The 25,839-nt window shown below is 33.0% G+C and overlaps 1 protein-coding gene across 4 annotated transcripts in view; it reads left to right on the top strand.

Moving 5' to 3' along the window:
* The first annotated feature begins 1,094 nt into the window (after nt 1-1,094).
* Nucleotides 1,095-25,839, top strand: part of Opa1 (OPA1 mitochondrial dynamin like GTPase) — a 90,440-nt gene continuing 65,695 nt past the window's right edge. Inside the window, exons 1-8 of one of the 4 annotated variants that reach the window (XM_076868806.2) lie at nt 1,095-1,349; nt 8,857-9,175; nt 9,821-9,917; nt 10,886-10,993; nt 11,466-11,519; nt 12,177-12,244; nt 19,383-19,493; nt 24,097-24,150. In XM_076868806.2, the coding sequence (XP_076724921.1) occupies nt 1,318-1,349; nt 8,857-9,175; nt 9,821-9,917; nt 10,886-10,993; nt 11,466-11,519; nt 12,177-12,244; nt 19,383-19,493; nt 24,097-24,150 (843 nt within the window). In that variant the 5' untranslated portion in view covers nt 1,095-1,317. The remainder of the gene's footprint in view (nt 1,350-8,856; nt 9,176-9,820; nt 9,918-10,885; nt 10,994-11,465; nt 11,520-12,176; nt 12,245-19,382; nt 19,494-24,096; nt 24,151-25,839) is intronic. The other 3 variants (XM_076868808.2, XM_076868807.2, XM_076868810.2) reach the window with 3 other exon arrangements.

The following is a 25,839-nucleotide window of genomic DNA, read 5'->3' on the forward strand; positions in this document are numbered from 1 at the left end:
AAAATAGTAATACTATTTCATGACTCCTAGGTCTGGAGGGTTTATGCTTGATAAGATTATGAGTGGATGAATCTGGATTTATGACTCTGATAATTAAAGGGAAAGAAATTTTCTTTATATTTTTTGTGTACATGAATGGGTGAGGGGAATTTGCCCTTGAAATGAAGACAGGGCAGAAAACCCTTTAATTTGAAGCCTGGTTAATTTCAAGAATTGGCTTCATAATCCTTCACAGGACACATTCTCATAAAATATAAACTTTCAAAGAGCAACCGGACTTAAATTACCTAGGAAGAGAAAGTAGATAAAGGAAGGGAATCAGAATGTCCAAGATCCTGGACTTTCTAACATTGAAAAATTTGTTAGAGAATTTAGACAGCAAAAGGAGACTAGGAATCAGCTGCTCTTGGAGGAAAAAGAGAATATGGTGTCCTGAAAGCCCAAACAGAAATGCAAGTTAACTATAGAGTGCTCAGCTGATGTTGCTCCAAGGTAACTAACCACTAACAATATGGAACTGTTGGAGACCTTGACAAGGGCCATTTCAACAAATTAGTGGGATTAGAATTCAGGTGAAAGCTAGCTAGATAATAAATGAACAAAGTCATTTTTGATGCCTTTTTAAAACACGCACTCTTATTTCAAACCTAGAGCTGGCCTAATGACCTGAGTCCCCTTCAAATCTCAGAGATTCTAATTCACTTAACTTATTCATGATTCCTCCTCATGCTTCCCAAGATTGTTTCAAGGATATGGAAGTGCTTTTAAACAAAGAAGGGCTACAAAAGTAGGGCGAAGGGGGAATTGTTAATTTTTATTATTCTATTCAATTTCTCTATTGTATTCATTTTGTAGTCTCTGGGCTCCTTTATTTTTCCTTAATACCCAACACTTACTAATTGATTGCCGCAGTGAGCATTTACCAACACGGATTTCACGCCCTTTACTACGCCCCACTCTGGTTCCCTCTCCAAGCCTTTCAACCCAGAAAGTACAAGGGCAGGGCGGGGGTGTGGGGAGAGGCGGAGTACACGGCTCCCGCCTACAGGCTGTGGGCGCATGCGTCAGGCCCCGCGGACTGTTCGTGCTGCTTCCCTAGGATGGGCGGAGTGGTGGTTTCAGTGACGGACTGAATACGGGTGCCGGGCAGGCTCTTGCGGAAGTCCATGCGCCATTGGGAGGGCCTCAGCGGCTTCTCTGTGCCCTTGTTACCGAGGCCTCTTCCTGGGTCATTCTTAGATCAAGAGCCGCACTGGGGCTGACACGGGGGCTCCCGCGAGGCCCTCTCGGCGCTTGGGTGACCTCTACGCCGGAGAGATGTGGCGAATGCGTCGGGTCGCCGTGGCCTGGTAAGTGCGGGCTCCAACCTGGCCCCGGTATTTCAGGGCCAGGATTGTCCCATCACCACGTCCAGAATGTGCAGAGAACGTCTTGTTCAAGCCGAGGGCGGTTGGAGAATTCCCGGATATTTTTGAGGACCCGAGTTACAGGAGTTCTGACTAGGCTTATCTGCGGAGCTGGCTGGCTTCGGTTTCGACCGTCGTCCCTGACCAGCTTGAAGACTCAGGACGCCAGTCTTGGCCCTTCTCTGTTGTCCTTTTGTCGCTGTCCTTTACACCTTTGTGACCCCGCTGTTATCTCTGCCTTCACTTGTTTCTTGTTCAAATTCTCTCCATGTCTCTTCTGGCTTTGTCCATGTATGGCCTTCTGTGCGCTTCCCCTAATTGCCTTTGCTTCCATCTCCATGCCATGTGTACATTTACACCTGTAAGTCCTTAGGCTTTTCTGCGGGGCGAAGGGGCCTCTGCCTGTTTGCCTAACCCTCTGTTGGGAGTCAGATCTAGAATAGTGACGCACATGGTGTCAGAGATGATATTTAGAGATGCCATCTTCGAAGAAGCTTTTTCACAGTGTTTAAGGAAGAGACTTGAGACTTGCATTTTAAAGCAAAAGAAGCAAATGTTGCACTACCTTTCAAATTATACAGTCATTGTTGTTCTGGCCTGTTTTACTCCTACATAGGAAATCATAGAAATCTTTTCATTTTTGTGGATTACTATATGCATTCTAAGCATATTAATTGATTTTATCTTTTTTATATAATTTGTTCTGATAACTTTCATACTTAACTCATTGTTGAAGGCATTTAATAGGAAGGAATATTCATCAAGCAAGATTGAAAAAAAAATATTAGTTTTCCATTTCTTAAAGTTTTCCTCTTAACTCCACCTTTAAACACTGGCCTTGAATTTTTCTCAGAACTTTTTTAATGGTGTAGATAATTTACCGTGTTTATAAGGAATACAATCCATTCGTTTTTTGAAAGTGAACTGAAGTGCAAATGCAGAACTTACAGTGTTAGTCAATTAGAATAATTGCATAGTTATTTTGAATCCTATAGAATTTTAATTTTTGAGTAAATTCACAGTCCTTGGCACCAAAGTAAGTTATTTGCACACTTCTATTTCTACTTCTCATTATGTAATGGGGAAACATCTATTTAAATAAAAAAGAAGAGACTGCAAAAAACAGAATACTCTGGAGCAATTAAGATGTGTAGGAAAAATTTTCAAAATTGAATTTAAAGACAAACTAATTTATAACTTATAACTAGTACTATTTGGTTTATTCAACTGGGTGTTGTTGGACTAAGTTTTTTCTAAAGTTATTATGGATGCCATAGAGTCTTGGCTTAAAAATGTCCTGTGATGACAGCACATTTTAGCTACCAGAAGAAATGGAGCTGTGGAAAGTCAGAAAACTTAAACTGTGGAATTTGTCTTTTGCTAATAGTTCCTTTGCATATTATGAAGGAGTACAGTTAAATTCCTACTCTTTAACAGTTGAGAACCTAAACATTTTTGACATACATATATAAACACATGCTCATGGACTTGTGAGAAGACCAATGACCAGCATTTATTTGGGTGCAATATTTATGAAAAATTAATGAAAACTATATATTTGGAATTGTTGTTTTAAAAGAGATGATAGATAGGCAAGAAAGTAGATGACTTCTTGGGATAGGGAGTCTATTTTACATCACTTTTGATTTTTAGTTTTGTTTGCATATAGCAGTCTCTTTTTCCCTTCATGGAAGTTTTTAGGATCTCCACTTTATACTCTCAAATTTCTCAGGGCTTTTGTTCAGATGTAGGTTTCCTTTTTCACCACCAACTGGCTTGGCACTCAATGGGCCTTTTTGTGAAATAGATCATTATCTTCCTTCGGTTTTGGGAAATTTTTTCCTTATTTTCTTTTTCTTTTTTTCCTGTTCTTTTCTTTCTAGGCACTTTTAAAATGACTATTAGTCCTCTTAAGTTGATCCTGTGTGTCCATGATTTCCAAATTATGGCCTGTATCCTTTATCAGTTAAAAAAAATGCATGTACTCTAATATGTGGATGTACACTACACATTCATCTTTATGTATGTGTGTGTCTCTACATTATATATATCTTTACATTATAAGTTTATCTTAATTTGAAGGATAGTATACAAAAAAGACTGCAGCCAGAAGCTTTGATACTTTCTTCCAGAACCTAGTGGATGCTTTCACCCCATCCTCTCACCCTCTTTGCATATCTCTTCTTTTTATCACTTAACTTTTCTCTAGTGTTTTCCTGATTTTTTTCTTTATTCAACATTCTAGGGGATTTCCTTAATTTATTTTCCATTATTGGTTTTGATTTTTTAAAAATATATTGGCCATTGCAACTTTAATCTCCTCGAACTACCTTTTAGTAAGCTCTTTTGACTCTTAAAAGCATGTTTAATTCAGTAAGCTTTCTGTTGTTCTTTGCTATTTTTAAAAAATAGTTTTTGAATAACAACATTCTCTTATTTATGTCTGTAATATTTTCACAGATCTTCCTGAAAATCCTAATAAGGATTTCATATCTGTTCTTTTTCCAGGACTAATAAGGACATCTTAGTCCTCATCTTAAGAGTTGCTGGTTTTCTAGAGTCTGTTACCTAAATTATATTTAAACTTGATAGGCTAATAGTTGGTATAGATGCCAGTGCAGGATAACCCTGAATGAGAGAGCTTTGAACAAACTATGTTTTAGATATCTGATATATCAACTTGCATGCTTCATTTTAGGGAGTAAAGGGGTGACCTGAACTTGTTACATATACTAATACTATTAGAGGCTCACTCTGGGAAGTTCCCACATACATGCATGCATGGACTTAACTCTTCCCTTCTTCTCTGACAGATTCTCAGCCTTGGGGCAACTAGTGTAGCTAACATTTGGCTGGATTGGAATGGACTAGAGGGTGACCCATACATCCCTCTCCACAGTTAGTGCTTCAGTAAATCTCAGTTGCTTCTCTTTTTTTCCCACTTGTATCTCAAGAGAATCTTGTTGTGAAAAGCAATTCCCTCCTGTATGAACATTTATCTTTTGAATTGGAAGCTCTAGAAGTAATTCTTGAGGATGTCTTTTTAAGTATTAGGATTTACATAAAGTCTGTTATCTCTTCCAGAGAACTAATTGATGGACATTTCATTTGTAATTACTGAACTGAAATACTTGAATACTCTATCCCTGTCCCTATCTCTCACCCTAGTTATTATTGCCATCATTGTCGAAATAGAAATTTTAGAAATTTGTGAGAAAATAATGAAAAGCAAAAACATCCTAAGTATGAGCTCAGTACTGGAGTGCATCTAGTTGTGTATATATTTGGATTAACTCCTTTATAAAAAATGCAAATGACTTTTCAAAGGTTAAGGAGTTATACAGTAGTGAAGTTTAGTGCAAATTATGTTGAAGTGATGTTATTGAGCGCTTACTCTGCTAGCATTTGCTAGGTTCTTTGGCCTGTTTTTTTGTAATTTAATTATTCCAATAACCTGTGTTCATGCAGCAGGTTATTGAGTGTCTATCATTTGTGAGGCAGTGCAGACCATAGAAATATAGTGGTAAACAGCCAAGAGGCTGTTTCTGGTAGATTTTAGTTTACTGGTAGAGACCAATATTAATCCAGTAACTACATTATTATGTAATACAAGTTTTATGAATGCTATGAAGGAAAAGTACAGAGAACTGAGAGCTGTAGCAGGGGGACTCACATTATAACGAAGGCTCAGGGGAAGGAAGGGAATGCTGGAGGTGAAACTGATCAGTAAGTAGCAAGAGTCAAGTAGATAGCGGGTCTCATGGTCTTAAGGTAGGAAGGAGAATGGCACATTGAAGAATTAGATGAAAATTAGTCTGGGTGGAGCTTTAAGGCAAGTGAATGAGACAGAGACCATACTATGGAGGGCATTATAGACCAGCAGTTTGGATTTTATTCTAAATGCAAGGGATCCATTTAAAAGATGGATGCAGGTGTATGATAATGATCAGATTTGAGTTCAGCAGAGTGCTTTGGTAATGGTAAGGATAAAAGTATGTATCAAAAAGGGATCCTCAACTCTGGCTAATTAAGTAGATGGCTGCTTATACTATTTTCAGAGATAGGAAATACTGTAGAAGTGTCAGGATTTAGGAGGATCGGAGAGATGTCAATGTCCAAGATTTTGGACATATTGAATTTAAGGTACCTAAGTGGTGACGTTGAGTAGGCAATTCCATACAAGCAACCGGAACTTACCTATTTGTATTAGACAGAAACTTGAGAAACATGAGTATGTGATGGTAATTGAGGAAGTGGATGTAGATAGGATTGCCTAGGGAAAGTTAAAAGAGAAGTAGGTTGGATCTAAGACTTAAACAAACTCCTAGCATTTAAAAGGTAGTGAGGAAGAGACTGAAAAGGAATGGCCAGTTAGATAGGGGTAAAATTAGAGACTGCCAAGTAACAGGAAGTTCCAACAATGAGGAAGTGTCAAGATTGTCTCACATTGCTGAGAAAACTAGGGAAAAATGCCCGTTGGAAGTCTTGGTGTCCTAAGTAAGAGTTGTTTCACTGAATGGTAGAAGTGAAAACCAGGATGGTTTAGCTTTTAATAAAGTAGTTTGGTTTAGGAGGTTTTGATTTCCTCATTAAGATGAGAGAAACTGAAAGGATAGGGCAAGAATACCTTTTAGGGATTTACCTTCAATGGGAAGAGGAGCACTTGATGTAATCTAACATGGGGAGAAGAGGATGGTGTAGATGCAGTGGGTACAACTGAAATGAGGCCACCTCTTCACTTCCCTCCTGATACACTTTTAACTAACACTGTTATCATACTTCCTTTAATTACTGTCTAGACTAATTCTTCTCAGAAACTTAACTCTTGTACCACTTAACTATGCCTTTGATTTGAAAGATTTGTTTTGTCTTTAATTTTTATAGTTAATAATTGTTGGGGTAGAAGCAATATGAAGCTAAGATGAGGTTTTGCTTTATAGATATGCAGAGTCTAATGTCAGAAGAATTTAATCTCTTGATTGATAAAAAAAGAAAGGGACTTATGTTTACAAGACAGTGGAAATTATGGTTTATTTTGAGACAGAGCTTTTTTATTTTTTAAAATACAAAATGATTGCCAACTTTTATAAAGAAAGTTTTTGTGATCAGAAATAACAATTACAGGTACAATTACAAATAAGCAGTGTGCCTGATCTGACAATGTGTATTTTCCCCTACTATTAAACTCTATTTTTCCTCAGTTTTTCTGAGTTTGAGATTTCCTATAGAATCTTGAATCAGAGTAAGACTCTGTCATCCTGACAGTTTCAGGGGTGGCAGCAAATACTTCAAAATGTCACTGCCTTGGTTACACATGAGTGATTCTTAAATCATACACCATAGGCTATGAAAATTAGGCTCAACTTATTCTTGATTGGATATGTTAGCATTACAATAAAGTAGAGGTCATTTTCTTGTCACTGTTGCATTCTCTTAAGGTTATTTGTGATATAGGTCAGCCATGGCCTGTGGGTCACTAATAAACACATCTCAATTTCCCAGATTATATATTTTTTTAATTTGAATTTTCTATTATTTATTCTAATTTGTTATACATGATGGCAGAATGCAATTCATTTCATATTACACATATAGAGAACAATTTTTCAAGTCACTGATTGTACAAAGTTTTTTCACACCATTTGTGTCTTTATACATGTACTTAGACTCATTCCACCATCATTCCTACCCCCTTAACCCCTCCCTTCCCCTCCCACCTCTTTGCCCTATCTAAAGTTCCTCCATTCCTCCTATGCTCCCCCTCCATCACCATTATGCATTCAGGTAGATACCTGACTTGCAAGGCTGAACCTGATTCATTTGACAACACGAGGTAACTCCCCAAAACCACCCTGATCTGAAGGACTAGGTCTCAGTCCCTGGGTACAAAGAGGAACCAGTGGAGGCACTCATTCTCTCTCACAAGGACAATACTATAATCTTCACCCATAGAGGAAAATAAGACTCATTTCCATATTATATAATGGTAAAACACATATTTTTAATGATTCTGAGCTAAAGTGTACCAATACCTAAAAGTAATGCATTTCCTTCCTGAAAATTCATACCACACCCTAATAAATTTACATGTTCTCCCCCCCCCTCCGCCGCCAAAAAAAAAAAAAAAAGTTATCGCAGCCTCCTATCTGGAGCGTCTATGCATCTACTGCTTTTCACATTCTTGCTTACCAGTGTCTGTTGTGGAAAGAATTTGGGCTTTTTGTCGGGCTGAACCTACTTTCAATCCTTTTTCACCACTTACTACTCATTCTACCTTAAGCAAGACATAGTTTTATTTATTTATTTATTTATTTAATTTTTTTTTTTTTTAAAGAGAGTGAGAGAGAGAAAATTTTTTTTAATATTTATTTTTTAGTTTTTGGCGGACACAACATCTCTGTTTGTATGTGGTGCTGAGGATCGAACCCGGGCCACACGCATGCCAGGCGAGCGCGCTACCGCTTGAGCCACATCCCCAGCCCAAGACATAGTTTTAAAAAGCAAATTTGTGAAAGAAGGTACTTGGCTTACTGGGTTTTTCTAAGAGTTACCCAGCAGTAAGTATTATTTGTAAAAATGACTGGCATGGTGGCGCAGGCCTGTAATCCCAGTGGCTGGGGAAGCTGAGACAGGAGGATGGTGAGTTCAAAACCAGCCTCAGCAATGTAGCAAGGCACTATTCAACTCAGTGAGACCCTGTCTCTAAGTAAAATACTAAAAAGGGCTGGAGATGTGGCTCAGTGGTCAAGGGCCCCTGAATTCAATCCCTGATATCCAAAACAGGGGGCAAAAAATGACTGGCATCTGGCATGATGTCTGGCACTTAGGAAGGAGAGATTCCACTTTCCTTCTATTATCCTTTACAACATTGTTTTTATGTTCCATAATTTCTTTTTCTTGAGAAGTTTCAAGTTCCATGTAGTTAAATGAATTATAATTTAAAGCTACTTAAAATTGGGCTTGGATCATTTGTAAGCAACTATGAATGTGTGTTAAGCTCAGGCATGTGGTTCTTGTTGGTAGCCTTTCATTCTCTTCTGGATGGAGAGTAGGGTAGAGCTCATATAGTTAACATGTACATGTAGCTTCTGTTCTCTTTTGGAGATTGGGGTGGCTTTTTTGCTACTTTCGTTTTTCTGGGGGCCAGGTTCCTAGGTGGGATTGAATAATTTTTTAAAATATCCATCCCTGGGCTATTTTAGATTTGGGAGATGTAGATAAAAGAATAACTTTTTTAAACTGCCACAGTTTTTGTGCTTAAAAACAAAACTTTGCATGCATTTTTGTTTTCAACAAAATAAATATCAACATAAATATCAACATAAATAAATATCAACAGTTGTATGACTCGTTGTGGTTGGTCATATGTGCATGTGTATTTTCTTTAGAATATTGCTTTGTTATATTATTTCCTTTGTGCCATTACTACCCCTGTACTTTTTTGTTTCAGTGAAGTCTGCCAATCCTTGGTGAAACATAACTCTGGAATAAAAGGAAGCTTACCACTCCAAAAACTGCATCTGGTTTCACGAAGTATTTATTGTTCACATCATCCTACCTTAAAGCTTCAAAGACCCCAATTAAGGACATCATTTCAACAGTTCTCTTCTCTAACAAACCTTCCTTTACGTAAATTGAAACTTTCTCCAATTAAATATGGCTACCAGCCCTGCAGGAATTTTTGGCCAGCACGGTTAGCTGCAAGGCTCTTAAAACTTCGATATCTTATACTGGGATCTGCTGTTGGGGGTGGCTATACAGCTAAAAAGGTAAGTTTAATTTTCCTACTGGTTTTCCAATTATTCCAGTATGATTATTTTGAATTTTTGTAGTTTTAAGTCATTTTTTTTAGTGTGGTTAAGTGTAATTGATGTAAACATTTACTGTGTGTCTTTACCATGTAACAGGTTGTTTTAATGATGCTAAAAGGAATGTACCTTCTGAATCTTAGTTATAATTATAGGAGATAAAAAGGCCTAGAGGAAGGTCCCTGAGCTGAGACTGAGAAATATTGGTTTGATATTGAGCCTAGATGGGAAAGTTAGGTAGCTTGCTCACAGGGCCACTTCTTGGCAGCTCTGGGTTCAGAGAGAAGGTGTCCAGTCTCCTGATATATCTTCCTGCTGCTCTCCATGGTGTTGTTTAATGCTAATATGAAATCAGCTTAAAATAGTTACATATTTTGAATTTTTTATTTTCTATATTTGGTAGAGGAGTATTTACATGTTTTGTATGCTTGCCTACTGATTTGTTTTTAGAAGAGCTAAAGCCATGTAAATTTGTTTCTCAAAGCTTAATACATTATACAATACATTGGTCTTTGTAGATTTATGTGTTTTAATTGAAATAACTGTTCTTTACATTTTTTATATGGTATTTAGAATATCTGATTAACATGCTTTCTTATCTTTTAGACTTTTGATCAGTGGAAAGATATGATACCAGACCTTAGCGATTATAAATGGATTGTGCCTGACATTGTATGGGAAATTGATGAGTATATTGATATTGGTTCGTATCATTAACATTAAAATATTTTTATGGTTATTTCTTTAGGAAAGAGAAATAGTTTATTGAGGTAGTTTCTTAAGTTTTGAGTCTTAATATGTAGTAGTTTTCTTTTAACAATAAAAGTAATAGAATATCAAAGAAAAATGTTGTATGAAAAAGTATTTAGTAGTCCATCACTTTAACACAGCTGCCACCATCCCTATAGAAAACATTTTCTTTTAACTGTACTTATTTGTATGTGGTTAGAATTTTAGTTTCTTTTTAAAAATTATACAGTCATAAGGACATGTACTTTTTGTTTTTGCTACTTAACACATTTTGTCAGCATTTCCATTCTGCCACACAACTTTTCTGCTTTTAGCCATGTTCCTTTAAAGTCTGTCAGTATTCAGAATGATTTCTCCTCCTAATCAGATACTGCCTCTCCCATTTTTAATAAGTAGATGAGAAAAAAATATATTTAGCAGCTATTATCAGTAACTCATGGGGATTTAAAAAATATTTTTATTGAATTCGTTTCCTCAGTTCCTTTTTAAGACATTGTCTTAATTTCTTGTCTTAGTTGTAAATGGAGTTGGAATTTTAATCTCTGTAAGCACTCGTTCATAGCACTTCTTAAAAATAAAACTATTATATGTTGACTAGGCATTTTTGGAAAAGCACACTTTCAAATTGTTTTTCTAATATTCATGGGGGGTACTTTTCAACATAATACATTTGCTACTCCCACAATACATTGGCCAGAGAACCTATATTCTGAAGCAAACCTGCCTGGGCTTGAACCCAGGATCCCCTACTTCCTTGTTGTATGCCCCATTATCTCATCTGTAAATGGAGTTGACAATAGTAGCAATTTTATAGAGTTCCTTTGATAATTAAGCAAATTAATACTTTTATAGCCCTTAGATTAATAGCTGTCATATTCTTGAGACAGTTGATGACTATTTATGTATTTTGGTTTTTTTCAGAGAAAATTAGAAAAGCCCTTCCTAATTCAGAAGACCTTGCAAAGTTAACACCAGACATTGACAAGATTGTTGAAAGCCTCAGCTTATTAAAGGACTTTTTCACCACAGGTAACAAAGGACCTGTTTGATCTAATTTAGAGATTTAAGAACTACAGAGAAAAATATTTACATGTATTTACTTATTTCCATCTTTTAAATTAAAATATTTAGTAAGTTTTCTGAAAATGGTAAACTTCCTTCTAAATTTTGTTATACAGTGGTTTGAATGTTTGTCTAGCTCAATAAACTGAAAATTTATGCTCGACTTTTAGTAAGTGAGGGAAAAACATAACACCACTTCTTGACAAGTAGATGAGACTTCCTATGTATTTGCTTTTCATAATTGGTTAAAGCCAATATGGTGATTTTAAAACAAAATTTAATTTCACGGACCATAACAAGTAGACTTTATAAGGCCAATCCTGGCATATTTGCCCAATTACTACTCTATTGTGATATAAATCTGAGATCTCAGACACCTTTGTTTGCCATTCCTATTAAATTTTACATTTTTATTTCCCCTTCTGCTAATTTTTCACAGGTCACAAATTGGTTAGTGAAGTCATAGAAGCTTCTGACCTACTTCTCTTGTTAGGTGTGTAAAAAGACATTTTTGCTGACCTTAACATGCCTTTTAAATGCTTCTAATAAACTAGTTGCAAATAAAGTTGTGGACCAAAATTATTATGCTGCTTATGCTGAATTTTAAAACCCCAGAAATATATTAAGCAAACTCATTATCCTTTAGGTGAAGAGAATAAAGTAATTATTTTGCAATAAAACTAAAATTCCTAAATATGTACGTATAAGATTAAACCTATTAAAATTTGCTTAGCCAAAATATTTTCTTGAAACATATAATTATTTTTGATAATTGAAATGAAAAGTAATTTTAGTTTGTCTCATCTGCCCTGTCATGGTTGACATACTAAATTTGTTTTTGTATTATATACTTGGCTTGATGACAGTGGTATTTGTCTGAACTGTAAGTATTCTCATGTAAAATAATCTTTACCAAAGATTTTCTTATTTTTTTATTATAATTTTTAGCTAAATAGTTTTTAAATAAGTTAAATATGTGCTGTGATTTTTATAAGTTTTCTATATGAAAATAAAAGTGATTTGATGCTTTGACTTTGAGTTGCTCTAAAATCAATTTACTTTTTAATGAGATATAGTTTGGAATTTAGCTTAGGCTATGAATTTAAAGAATTGCATATTTAAAGGATTTAAAGGATTTCATATTTTTAAGGTTCACCTGGAGAAACGGCATTTAGAGCAACAGATCGTGGATCTGAAAGTGACAAGCATTATAGAAAGGTAAGTATAAAACAGAATTCTTCTTATAGGTAGTCTTGAAAGATTTTTAAAGTGTTTACCATTTGGAAGATTTGAAAGTGGCAGCATGAGAGGAACAAATACAAAATTACCTAAATAGATGTACTTTTACTAATCTTAGTGCAAAAATGTTATGTTGTGGTTCTGGAAATATTAGACAAGCCATTTTCTTCAAATATATTCTCTGAAACAATAATTCAAGGGTTAGCTCCAAGAAAAAGTTTTGTTGTTAAATACATGTGGTGAAAGCCAGTCTAGATAAAGCAAGATGATTTTCTTTCTTCAGGACTCCACAGACCTTAATATAATCATGAGCATTGTGGACCTCCAAGAGGAATCAAATTATACAGAATTTTCTGAATTTATTTATTAATCTTCTTTCTCATGAAAATCTTAGGAGACTAAATTTTACATAGGGGAGGATATTGAATAGAGTAGGAAATTAGAGTCCACAAAACTATGTGTGGGGTTATTTGAAGTTTGTTGATTTCAGTACATTCCTTTAGCAAAATCCATATTAAAGCTATAGGAGAATTGCATATAATGTTATAAAATTGCTAAATTAGAATAACATGTGTAACTGTTTACAATTATATGTTTATTGGACATTTTCTTAGTCTTTATTTCTTTTATCCTTTTGGAATGGGTAAAATAATTGATTATGCAAAAAATTTTGGAAAAATAATATCTAGATAAATAGATTTCATGGAAAAATATTCTGAACATTTTAAAATTAAATATGGAATATATGTTTTATGCTGAGTTTTAATAATAGGAAATAATTTTATGTTTATTTTGGGTAAAGGAAGAAGAAATGATTCCTGTGTGTAGGTTTCTGTCTCCTTCCCTCTCTTTAAACTTTGAACATTTTATGTAATGGTCCAGATTTTAATTATATGTCAAAATTTCTTTCTTTCACTTTTTAACTTTATCTTTTGGATAAAGTATATTTCAGAATGTGTATGTATTTGCTTTTGATTTAATCTTTTTTGATACACTGCACTTACATAATTTTAACCAAATAGTACTCTTAACTATTGGTAAGGTGCAGCTTATTTTGAGCCAAGGCCTTGGTTCTTGAGGCAAGTAAATAATAAATGAATTAATCTACTAATCTATAAGTGGGGAGAAAGCACCTTTGTTAGAATGATGGTGTGGGTTTTTTTGTTGTTGTTGTTGTTGTTTTGAGTGACAATATTTCTTTTTGCCTAAATCAGTTAGAGGAGTTGTGCATGTCTGCTTTCTTTCTGATATGACCTAGGATTACTTTGATGATAGAAGAACTTTATCTTGGGATTATTCCTCTAAAACTGCCAAGTTGATAAATGAATAATCAATAATTAACTGGGAGCTCTGCAGTAGAGATAAAGCAAAAGAATGTGTTTTGGATAATATATTTACAGATTTTACTTTATACAGTAGACATGCAAGTAAATTTATTGCTTTATTTTATAAATTATTTTGAAAATAAATGCTTGTTTGAAGATAAATGCCCTTGTAGACTGTTTCCTTTTAACTTTTTTATAATTTATGGTAATTATTTTGCCCAGTAAAATCTCACCAGTTATTTCTACCCAAAAATTTTTTGTAAACACTGAATCTAGATTGTAATTAAGCTGCTTTTGTTACCAATTAAATTCAATTAAATTAAAAATTTATATGTGGAAAAAACTACCTCCAGTCTCAGCTGATGTTTCTAAAGATTAACTGTTGCCTATAATGCTTGAGAATAATGAACTACTCAGGCATGATACAGATAAATTGATCTGATTTTAAGAGACTTCCTTACGATTGATGATTGATAACAATCAAGCAAGAAGAGACCTTTGCATAGCAGTAGCCTTTTTGAAATCACAGAGACATGAAGTTTGAAAATCTGGATGATAATCAGAAATATTAGGGTGGCATCCAGAGGTTAACTGATAACCTTTTCAATTGGTTCAGTCTGATGTCTGATAACCCAAGATTTAAAATAGTATTTTAAAGTAGGGTTTGAAGCAGTCACACTTTAGTTAAATAGTTGTCAGGTTTGAAACAGTTTCTGGCTGGACTTCTATGGAAAATGTTTTTACAACTAGAACTAAAATAAAGATTTGTCCTTTCTAATAGGAGACCACATTCAGAAAAGTCCTGGCAAGTAAATGAACAATAAAAACCATTCAAAGTCAACAGAAGTGAAAGTTATGGGAGTGGAAGGAAATATAGATGTCAGATAGTTTGACTTGAGTCAGACAGAAGGAACAACATGATGAACTGATTACCTCTGGTTTCTAGTCTAGGCTCACTAGACTCAGGTGTTTGGGAAAGTTGTTACAGAGGTCTTCAAAAATTCTACAGAAAGAATATATTCCCCCATAATGCTGCACAGGCTAAGTAATCATCAAGATTCTTTGGTTTACCTGGATTTATATCCATTTAGTTTGCAGATATTAGTTATTTATGCTATGTTGATTGAAATTTCTGATATGTATCTTTGATTAATAAAACATTGAAAAATAGTAAAGCCACTTTGTTTAACCTAACTAAGCCATTTTATTGAGGTGTGTTTGGCATACAGTAAAATCACTTTTTAATAAATACTTTTTGTTAAGTTTAATACTTGTGTCTTCTAGAGGAAAATACTAGAAATCACCCTTGCTTATACACTGAATAATATTCTTGAGACCCAGAGAACTTAAAAATTACCTCGAGATAATTTCGGAATTGGAATGATGGCCTTTTTTTTTTTTTAATTAATGGAATCATTTAAATCTGCATATTAGTCATATATATAAGTAGTAAGAACATTAGTGTATCTTCTTCATTAGATTCTTTAACACTATCATGTTCTAGTGAAAATTAATTTGTTAAAAGAGACATTTTGTTTTCTGCTTTTGTTCTATCATGTTTCTATTTGGTCATAAACATCTCACAGAAGTAAGTAATATGGCCATTCTGAAGGTAACAAGCACATTTGTGATTCACAGAAAATATTTGAAGGACTTTTTAAAGGCCCAAATCACGAAAAGTAGTAATATTATTTCCAGTGTATTTATTAGATGATAATACATTAATATTGTTCCAACATGTTACTCTAATTTTTATTTTTATGGTTTGTTTTATCTTCCAACTGAAATATCTTCTTTTTTTTAACCTGCCTAATTTCTATTTGTGCTTATTGTCACCTTCATGAATTCTTAAATAATAAATTTTAATTTCTTCAGTTATCCTCTCAATGTTTAGAATACTTGCCATATGAAATACTATTTACTTTGGCTTGAATTCTTTCTGTTTAATGGACCATTTCTGTCACTAAATCTCTGTCCTCAGAGAACTCAGGATAGTGTTGACCTCTTAGCAAAATTAATTAATTGCTTTAACAGTAGAAGAGAGGCTGATATAAAGTAGATACATTTGTTTGATGTTAACAAAGGTGGGCCCAAAGATTTTTTTGCTCTGATTATTGCATGTTAGCTATAAAAGCACTTAATATTCTGAATTGTGGTAATGTTGCTTACATAGGGTTTGCATTTCTGGGATTCCTCATACAACAGTTAATGTAGAATTTGTTGCAAAATTAAATTCTCACAACTATCACTATCAAGTAACCATGGAATTGGGAAATTCTTAAGTTTTCTGAGCAACTATCCTTGGTTAAATTCTCAGGCAGAATCTCAATCTGCTTGCATCCTGGAGCATAGTATATGAGAAACTGAGGGATCAAAGGAAGAAAAGCAACAATAAATGTTTTTATTTGATATGTACATATATATGTATATAATACTGTTTTTATGTAACTATTTAGAACAAAGGGAATTTAGTAGATGTTGTAATACTGATAATTTCTGGCAATAGCTCTCTTGTTTATCTCTTAAAAGTTTATATAGAAATTGTCCAAAAAGTAAAGTAGAATATGATATTTCTTGATTGGAGCAACTTCATCTTAAATAGAAAGACCTGTTTCTTTGTGATAACCAATAATAGCATTTTCATTTGGCATAAATATCTTCAGCAGAATTATGTATTACCTGGGGGGTGGAAATAGTTCTTTTTAGCTAACTAAATAGCAGAATTATTCAAACTTTGGAAAGTAGTTTAATGCTTAGGAATATTTTTAAGTAAGATAGGGAAAGAAGTCATTATTTTCAGGAAGTTCTTTTGTCAGACTAAAGTTACCATAAAATTTCTAAATCAAGGCTCAGCAAACTTCCTTACAGAACCAGGAGTAAGTGTTTCATTTGCGCTTTCGGGCTATCATATCTTTATAGACTACACAGTTTGAGCACTGTAGTGTTTGCCAAATTAATTAGTAATTAAATAGTAATTTAAATATACCTCCCTTTGTATTGTTTTATTATCACTTTTTTTTTTTTTTTAAAGTGTAGTTGAACCTCATGGGTCAAAAACACTTTGGACTACTACTGAGTTTCCTGATCTCATGTCATGATTAAAAACAAAACAAAGCTGACAGCATTGTACATGAAAATGGAACTAATTACTACAGTGTCAATTTGAGAACAGCCAGGAGATGTTTAGAGAATATATCATTTATAATTCTTAACAGGAATTATTTATCATTATTTATAGCAATTACTGTATTTTTTATGGAGTATTTTAAGAATAATGATTTGTGTACTATTTCTTGAGATTAAAATGCCCAGGCTTGTTTTCAATATTTATTAATAAAAATATATTTTGTACATCCGAGGAGTGTATATTGAAAAGCAGGTGCATACATTCCTGTCCTCTTACTTCCACATGGTCTTAGATTATAAAGTTTAAGCCCTTCATTGGGTATTGAGCATGAGATTTGTTGCCTAAGACTGGGGAGAAGTAACTTCCTTAAATTATATAGCATAGTGTAAATAGCTTTTTATATGTCTAATTCATGTTTTCTCCCTACTTTTTTCAGGAGGTAACAGTTAATTTCACCTATCTTCACATAACAGTGCTTCAATAACAGACTTGGAAGGAAAGTGAGGTGTTATTAGAAAGAGAGCATTTTCTTGTAATCTAATAGATGAGTATTTACCATTCATTTGTATTTATATATAAGCAATAACCTAGGGAAGGGTATTTAAGCTATAAATATAAAAGCTTTGGCATTTTATAAATTTTATTACTGGTGGTATATAAATCGATAGTAGGCACATTACTGTGTAAGTCAACATAGGAAGACTTCTTTTAAGGCAGAGAAATGTAAACACTTTTGTGATTTGAAAAGTGATAGACCAAAATAAATGAACAAATTAATAAAACTGTCAGATTACTTTTCTTCCTGCTTGATGAAAAGCAATGATATAAAAAAATGACAGAAATTATGGAAATGATGAAGATAGATAGTTGGCATTTTATTTTTTTTGATAGATTTGACAATGACTAATAAAACTGATTTATTCAAAAGATATGTGTTTAAAGATAACTTCAGACTTTATAAATCTATTTTATATTATTGAATCTGGAAACAAATGTTAAAATTTCACTTGTCATATGGAAAAAATATCAATTAGTTCCATCCTTTGATTTGTAGTAAACAGATCAGTTTTATGCATTGTCTAATGTTGGCAATGATCATAGCCTACTGTGTTAAAATTAAGGATCAAGCACAGATTCCCCAAATTGTATATTAACATTTATACAATTTAAAATGCTTTACTATAATACTAACTTTTGTATTTATTTTCTGGAAAACTCTTTAAGTCTTTCGGTTCTATAAGATAAGATAAATTAAGCCTCTGGATAAATTAGATTTTAACAATGTTTACTAGCATTTTGGACTTTCTAATTCTACAAAACAAAATATTTTTGGAAGTCATTTAAAAAGTTCTGAAACTATTTGAAACTCCTAATTTAGGTTATTTTGTAAGTAGGGGCTTTCCTAAGTCTGTGTTTTTATGACTTGATAAAAACAGAGCCCATTGATTTCCAGACACTATTCTTATACAAATTAGTTATTTCATTCATTGAAACTACCTTTTTAGGACTTCTAATTGAAAGAATATGAAACTTATGACCTTGTCAATTTCTAGTTATTCTTTCTTCCACATTTCTCAAGATCGATTATCTTATAGACCAGTAACTAAAAATACTGTACAGAGAATTACATGTTTTTATTAGCATGCCACTTGTGAATACATTGTAACAAAAATTGTACCCATTTAACATTTCCCAATTAAGTGGAATTAATTTTAGAAGTAGAAAAGGTAATTATTTTGTGTCTGGATCCAAACTGGATTTTATTTCATTTTTAATTTTCATAATAATTATATTATCTCTATGTCTTTATTATGTTCTTTTATAGTGCTTTTCCTTAGTAATTGATATTTACTTGGTTATGTTCTCAGAGTCTATTTCTATTTAATGTCAAAACAGCTCATAAAAAGTGAAAATACAGTCAATCTTGTTATTTAATATTATATAAAATCAAAATAGAGCATAACACAGTTTTTAACTTATAAAAAATTTTAATTTTAGCTGTGTGCAAAAGCAGACAGAATATATGAGTTAATGTAAAACCTTGATTATCTTGATGCTAGAAAACTCAGATTAATGGGGTTTTGAGAGATTGTAGTCCTCAATTAAAGAAATTGTATCGAAGAAAAATATTTACTTAAGAATAATAACTTAATAAGTAAATAATCTATTATAGTCTTCCAATTAGTCCTATGAGAATTATGGATGAGTATTAGATTTAGGCCTGTAAGATGAACAGTTTTGCTTTTTTCTCCAAGTTAGGGGCAAACATTGGCTCACATTGGCAATTCAAAATTAAGGGTTATACTAGAAAATGCAATGAACTACAATGCTGCCTTCCTGGAGCATTCCATTTAGTCTAGGTTTTACTGTGTGTTGACATTATATATCCAGCTTACTTTATTCAACAGTTAATGATTGCATTTTCCTTTTCACTTTTTAAGCTATGCTGTTTTATGTTTCTGAGACATCTAATTTTACTGAGGGTGAAAATGGAAATGCAGTACTGAGCCCAGCTAAATGAAGGCTCTAAAGGTGCATGAGTTTCCATTTTTGTTTTAAGCTATCCATTCCTCCCTATCTTACATCTATTCTTTGTTGTGCCCTTTGGTTTAACATTGTTCTCCTCCCCAATTTTCCTCTTCTCCTCATTGTAAACTCATGGCAGGGTCTGCTTGGTGAGCTCATTCTCTTACAACAGCAAATTCAAGAGCATGAAGAAGAAGCACGCAGAGCTGCTGGCCAGTATAGCACGAGCTATGCCCAACAGAAGCGCAAGGTGATGGATGATTTAAGGGGGCTACTGATATGTTCACGCTAATCAGCCATTTCTGCCAAGATCATGTCGCCTTAACCCATTCATGGACTCAAGTCTCAGAAATTATTTTTAACAAAGTTAAAAAAAAAAAAAGATACATCATAAAGATATGTAACTTTCCTGGAGTGGATGTAGTATAGTATAGACAAAGCTCAAAATATCAAGCTCAAGCATAGCAGTTTAGTTTCCAAAGATTAGTTTATCTGTGAGTGTCCATGGATTTGTATTTAGAGTAAGATTATGAGTTATTGTTTATGTGGTCCAGTTATTGAGTCACCCCAAAATTGATGCAGTTAAGAGGTTGCTTTGGCTGTTAGGTAATACCAGAGTATAGGTTCCTAAGTTTGTATTGTGACAAGATTTTTAGGTCCCAGTGAAATAATTAATGATTTTGCTGTTATAGCCTGAGATCTCAAAAATCAGTTAATTATGTTACATCTATTAGATAAAATAGTTTTAAAGTTAAACACAGACCTTATTTAGGAAAAAAGATTAATTCACACAGTTAACTTCCAGGAGAGTTCTAATGTCTACATCAACCAATACTGTAGAAAATAATTAGGCTCCATAATTCTGCTGGCTAACCTTATCTCATTTGGTGGTGGTTAATACTTGACAGTACTCATCATAATTCTGTTATTTTTTTCAGTGTCACTTACTGGCTCTTCTCAATTCCATGGCTGTGGAATCAAAAATCTATATTAGCATTCAATAAAGGAATAACATAGGAAGGAAAAGAAAATAAGTTCTTTTTGTATGTGGTTAAAGTAGATGTGTTAAAAGGAAGGACTTATTTTAAGTGGTACTTGAACTTTCTCTTTTCTGTATCCTGTGAGTGTACCATTTAAATAGTCTATCAAATTGGATGTTTAGGTCAGCCTTTTCATACCATAGATTTGTTGCAGAAAAAAGGGGGAGGAGTTAGTATGTTCTAGTATGATACTTAGAAATATAAATATAGCTTTATTTACAAGTTGTTCTGAACTGTTTTTTTTATAATGATGAAATATGTCCCTGTCATTTTAATATTCTAAGATATAGTTAAAGATTATCATTGTGCTTTTGAATCTAAAAATACAGGGATATTAGGAATGAACACTCATTCATTTTCTACATTGTAAAAGGTTAATATCCATTGTAGGCCTACTTTACTAGTTTTTATTTCTGACTTAGAAATATTATTCCTATTTCCAATGTTTATTGGATTATTCATTTAAGCATTTTGTACCTCTTTCCTTGTTTATAAAATAGAGACTGGTAGGTCTCTATTTTGTTTATTAAAATATATTTCGTTGGGCACCAGATAGGCCTTGTTTGTGCCCTCTTTTTGTTACCTTGTGTGAATTATAAGTGGGACTTTAAAAAATAATTTACACTCTTTTGTAATGAGTTCTCCTTACCGTTCTGAAAGAATAGTTCCTTACTTAATCTTTACCTCCTCCTTCCTGGAATTTATACAGAGGTGACTTTTCAGCTCTTCCCTGGCACGATCAAAATTCTTATGAGATTTTTTTCATTTCAGTCATTTGGGTTTTATTTGAGGTATAAAACAAACCACGGGTACTTTTTGTTGCTTTTTAATTATTGTTTTTCCCTTACCTTCTTGAAACTATAAAAAGGTCTTCATTTTTTAATATTTTATTAGAAGCAACTAACAAGTTTTTTCTGTATCTTCTAAGTAAAAGAGCTCAAGAAGAGCTAGTAGATTAAAACTGCCTGTGGTAGTTTTGCCTCCTAAAAGTATGTATATATATAGAAATCTTTCAGTGACCCTCTTGTGTATGTATTTCAGAATGCCACAGTGGCTTAGTAGGAAGAATACTTATTTAAAATCAGGCTTGGTTTTGTGAGGAGCTAGTAAAGGTTTTTCTCTTTCAGCTTTAGCTTGTTTCTGCGGAGGATTCCGCTCTTTCTCCATCAGTTTCACAGCCCTGGAATTGTAGAAAAGCTCTGGTTTCAAGACCATTGATATCATTTCTGTCAGGGTGAGTTTCAAATTAATTTCATAACAAAAACTAAATATGTTAAACAACAGGACATGAGCTTCTCAATGTAAGTGGCTGAATTTAACAGCAAAGCACATCAAAATAAAATGTACCCAAGTTACTAGCTAAGACCTAGGATAAGTTTCTGGTTGAAAGTAGAAGAAAACATGTAAACGTATATTCTCCTTAAACTTTAACATTTGTTTTAGTAATCTAAAAGTCTTTTAGAAAAAAAATTAGATCTGTTTTTATTCCACCACCACTTGTCTTTTAATATAACATTAAGGTTAATCTTGATGCTGCATTAAACTAAGCAGATAGGAACTATGTCAGTAAACTATGCATGAGTTATTTTTCACAATTTTGCCAGAAGAGCAAATAATAAATTTAAATATTCCCCAAAATCCAAATACATATAGATCTCAACAGTTTTTATTCTAAATACTAATATTAAAATCAAGATTGAGTTATGTTCTATTAAACATCATTTTAACTTTATATTGAACCTTTTTGTTTTACCAAACTAATAACTAAGTTAACCTTTTACAGTTCTTGGCTTATATGAGACATTTAAACCTTTTTTGTATAATTATTAGTTTCTTAATTATTACCCCAGATGTTGAGTGTGTTGGATTTTCTATAATAATTTAGGATATATTATATGAAATCAGTAAATATTCATATTCAAAGTTAAAATAGTTGAAACTAATGTTTATGTATGTTTTACATATTTAGCTCCCTTTGGGTAAATATTTAATAAGCAAAGTAAATCTCAAAGAGCCTTTTTAAATGATCTGGGTATTTAATCTGCATAACAAATTATTTATGACCATATTATTACAAAATGATGGCATACCATATGATCGTAGCATGGAATTATTTATTTTTTCATTGGCCTTCTAAATTTTGTTTTTTGGGTTATGGGCTCCTCCTCAACTTGCTTATCTCCTTATGTTTTGGGAGACTGTTAATAATTCTTGTCCATTCTACATACACATAGTCAAAATGAGAAAAAATATTATCAGCAAGTTTCTGCTTGCTATACGGAATTGCAAAAACAAAGTTTTTTTATATTTTTTTTCATTACCAAGTCATTCGTGGAGATTTTCAGACATGGACTTTTAAGAAAAAGAAAATATGTCTATTATTTCTAGAAAGCATTGCCATTTATCTAAGTAAAAGTTTGGAGAAAATTTTGAAAAATACTTAGAAATAGGAATTAAAATCTGAAAATAGCCAGGCACAGTAGATTACACCTTGCCTATAATCCCAGCAGCTCAGAAGACTGACACAGGAGGATCATGAATTCAAAGTCAGCCTCAGCAATTTAATGAGGCCCTAAGCAACTCTGAGAGAGTCTGTCTCTAAATGAAATATTTTTAAAAGAGCTGGGGATGTGGCTTTGTAGTATGCCCCTGGGTTCGATCCCTGGTACAAAAAAAAACCCTGAAAATAACTTTATAGCATGGACAAGACTTATTAATGTCTACCTCAATGATCATTTAAAATTTTTTTGAATGTATTTGCTGCCATTGATGTTCTGATTGCTTAAATTGCCCAGTGAATATGTGCAAAGATTTAAATGAAAAAGAATATGAATTTAACTTGATTTTTTTCTCCTGTGAAATAAATTCACATCTACAAATTTTAACTTTTCAGAAATTAGAAAGTAATTTTTAAAGACTAAGGATGACAACTTCTGTACCTTATCAAGAAGTCAAAGTACAGTTTGTGAATGTCATAAGTGACATCATTTTTGTTACAATTGATCATTGTATTTTGCATTTAGATTTGTATTGTGACTACTTTAAAACCTGTTATAAAGTTCTCTGGAGTTTTTAAAAATATTTTATGTTAACATAATCAATAACAATTTGAAGTAGTTTACACAATACCTGTGGATTTTATTCTTTTTTTGTTTTGTGTTCAAATCGATGTTAGTTGCTGTATTTGGTTTCATTGCTGCAAATGCATTCCCTAAAGTATAAAGGTTAGCAGATCTTGCACTGGAATTGAATTTAAAAACAAGCATCTGGTTCAACTTAAAGCTCTGAAAATGCAACTTACCTTTTTGCATTTATTATGCACTTATTTAAAGTATAGAAATGAATAACTTTTCCTTAAAAGATATACTGTGACCAATGAGCTTTTACAGTAGCTGTACATAGTTCAATATATCTGATTTCCCAAAACTTATTTCTAGAGAGATATGAATGCTTATTCTCCAAATATATAAGTTCCTGTGCTTTAGTACAGAACAACCTCTTAAGAATAAACATGTTTGTTGGTCTGCTATTTTTCTAACAAGTCATTCATCAGAAATGACTGGAATGACAACAGGAAATTTATTCTGTTATAAGGTTTTTACTTCTTAATATATAAAATTTTGATGACCTATTTTTATTGTTGGATGCCAGTATTTTCTTTAAAAAAAAACCACTTGATTTAAAGTTTGTTTTAATTATACATATAAAGTTATCAATTTTCATTCTTAATACTTTTTTAAAAATTTAACTTACTGTACATTCTATATAAACCTAACTCTAATCAACTAAAATTAGTTTCCTTTAAATATTTAGGTATCAGACAAAGAGAAAATTGACCAACTTCAAGAAGAACTTCTGCATACTCAGGTAATTTTGATGAGTAAGAAAACTCAGGATCTTTTTTAAAAATAATCCTATGTAAGTTTGATGATATGTAAGTTTGGAAGTTTACTTTTTCAACAAAGCAATATTTGGAATTGTTATTGATAAACCCTTGTTATCACTAAGAGAGAAAAGCTAATTGAGAACTAAGAAGGAGCTATGTAAGTATTGAATTAACTCATTTATGTGTCTCATTTTGAGTGTACTGTGAGAAAAGGAAGGAAAGTGGTTGTTCCTATATGAACTGACTCTTGCATTTTTATATTGATAAAATAATTTCTTTAATTGGCAACAGTTAAAGAAATTTGAATTGAGTCTACTACCACATAAGTCTAGTGAGCTCTCAGAAATCTTTTTCTTTGCTTCTCTGAAGCCTGAAACCAATCAGATGGTACTTTTCTAAAGGTATTTCTGGTTCCACTTTGAAAAGCTATTCTTTTAATAGTTTGTAAAATCATCATTTTAAAGATCTGTTCTGTGAGTAGGTAACTTGTGCAGTGTTATTAGTAGATGACTTTCTAGTACAAAATTGCCTTATCACTTCCTCATCTATATTCTATATAAATAACAGTAATGTACAATTAATTATTAAGAGTTAGTTTTAAAAGTTAAAAGATTTTTCATCTTGGGTCTTTCTATTTAGGAAAAAAAAACAAGTATCAATCTGGATGAAATTAAACAACTAATATGTACATTTTGAGTCACAGGTTTCCTTGATTTTTTCATTGAGTCTTATACCCGACTGTATGCTACAATCACCTATGTTCTGGGTGGTCCCATATATTTTTTATTATTTGCCATTTATTTATAGAGCACTTATAGTTATACATAGTAGTTGGGTTCATTTTGACAAAATCATACATGGCATGGACTTTGATTTTAATCACATTCCCTCCCTTCCCTGCCTTCCCTCCTCTCCTTTCCCCATTCTCTTTCTTCTACTGATCTTCCTTTCACTTGCTTATTTATTTTTGACTGATGCTTTCTACATATACATAAAGGTGAAATTTCCTGTGATACATTTATATGTCGCATATAATGTGATTTTGTTAAATTCATTTCATATTTCTTTCCCTTTCTTCCTTCCTCCTTCTGGATCTCCTTTTACTCTAATGATCTTCCCCATATATTTATGATACTGACCACCCCTGTCCACCACCTTCTTTCTCTTATTTTGCTCTAGCTTCCACATAAGAGAAAACATTCAATCCCTGATTTTCAGAGTCTGGCTTATTGCACTTAGCATCTGTTTTCATAATTTTTTTCTTCTTTATGGGTGACAAATACATTAAGAAAGGTTCAACATCTCTAGCAATCAAGGAAATGCAAATAGAAGCTACACCAATATTTCATCTCAGTCCAGTCAGGATAGCAGTTATTAAGAACACAATAATAAGTCCTGGCAGGGATCGGGGGTACACTTGTACATTGTTGGGGCCTGCAAATTAGTACGACTACTCTTTAAGCAGTATGGAGATTCCTCAAAATGTTAGGAATAAAACCACCATATGACCCAGCTATCCTACTCCTTGGTATTTATCTAAAGAAACTAAAAGCAGTATAGTGTAGTGATACAGCAGGAGTTAAGAATCACTGGTTTTATAGATGTGGACATGCTGTGGAGAGAAGTGGAGCAAGCAAGCTGGAGTGCATGCTGGGCCTACCTTAGCCGTC

Source organism: Callospermophilus lateralis, chromosome 10, assembly GCF_048772815.1.
Source record: "Callospermophilus lateralis isolate mCalLat2 chromosome 10, mCalLat2.hap1, whole genome shotgun sequence".
Taxonomy (NCBI): Eukaryota; Metazoa; Chordata; class Mammalia; order Rodentia; family Sciuridae; genus Callospermophilus; species Callospermophilus lateralis.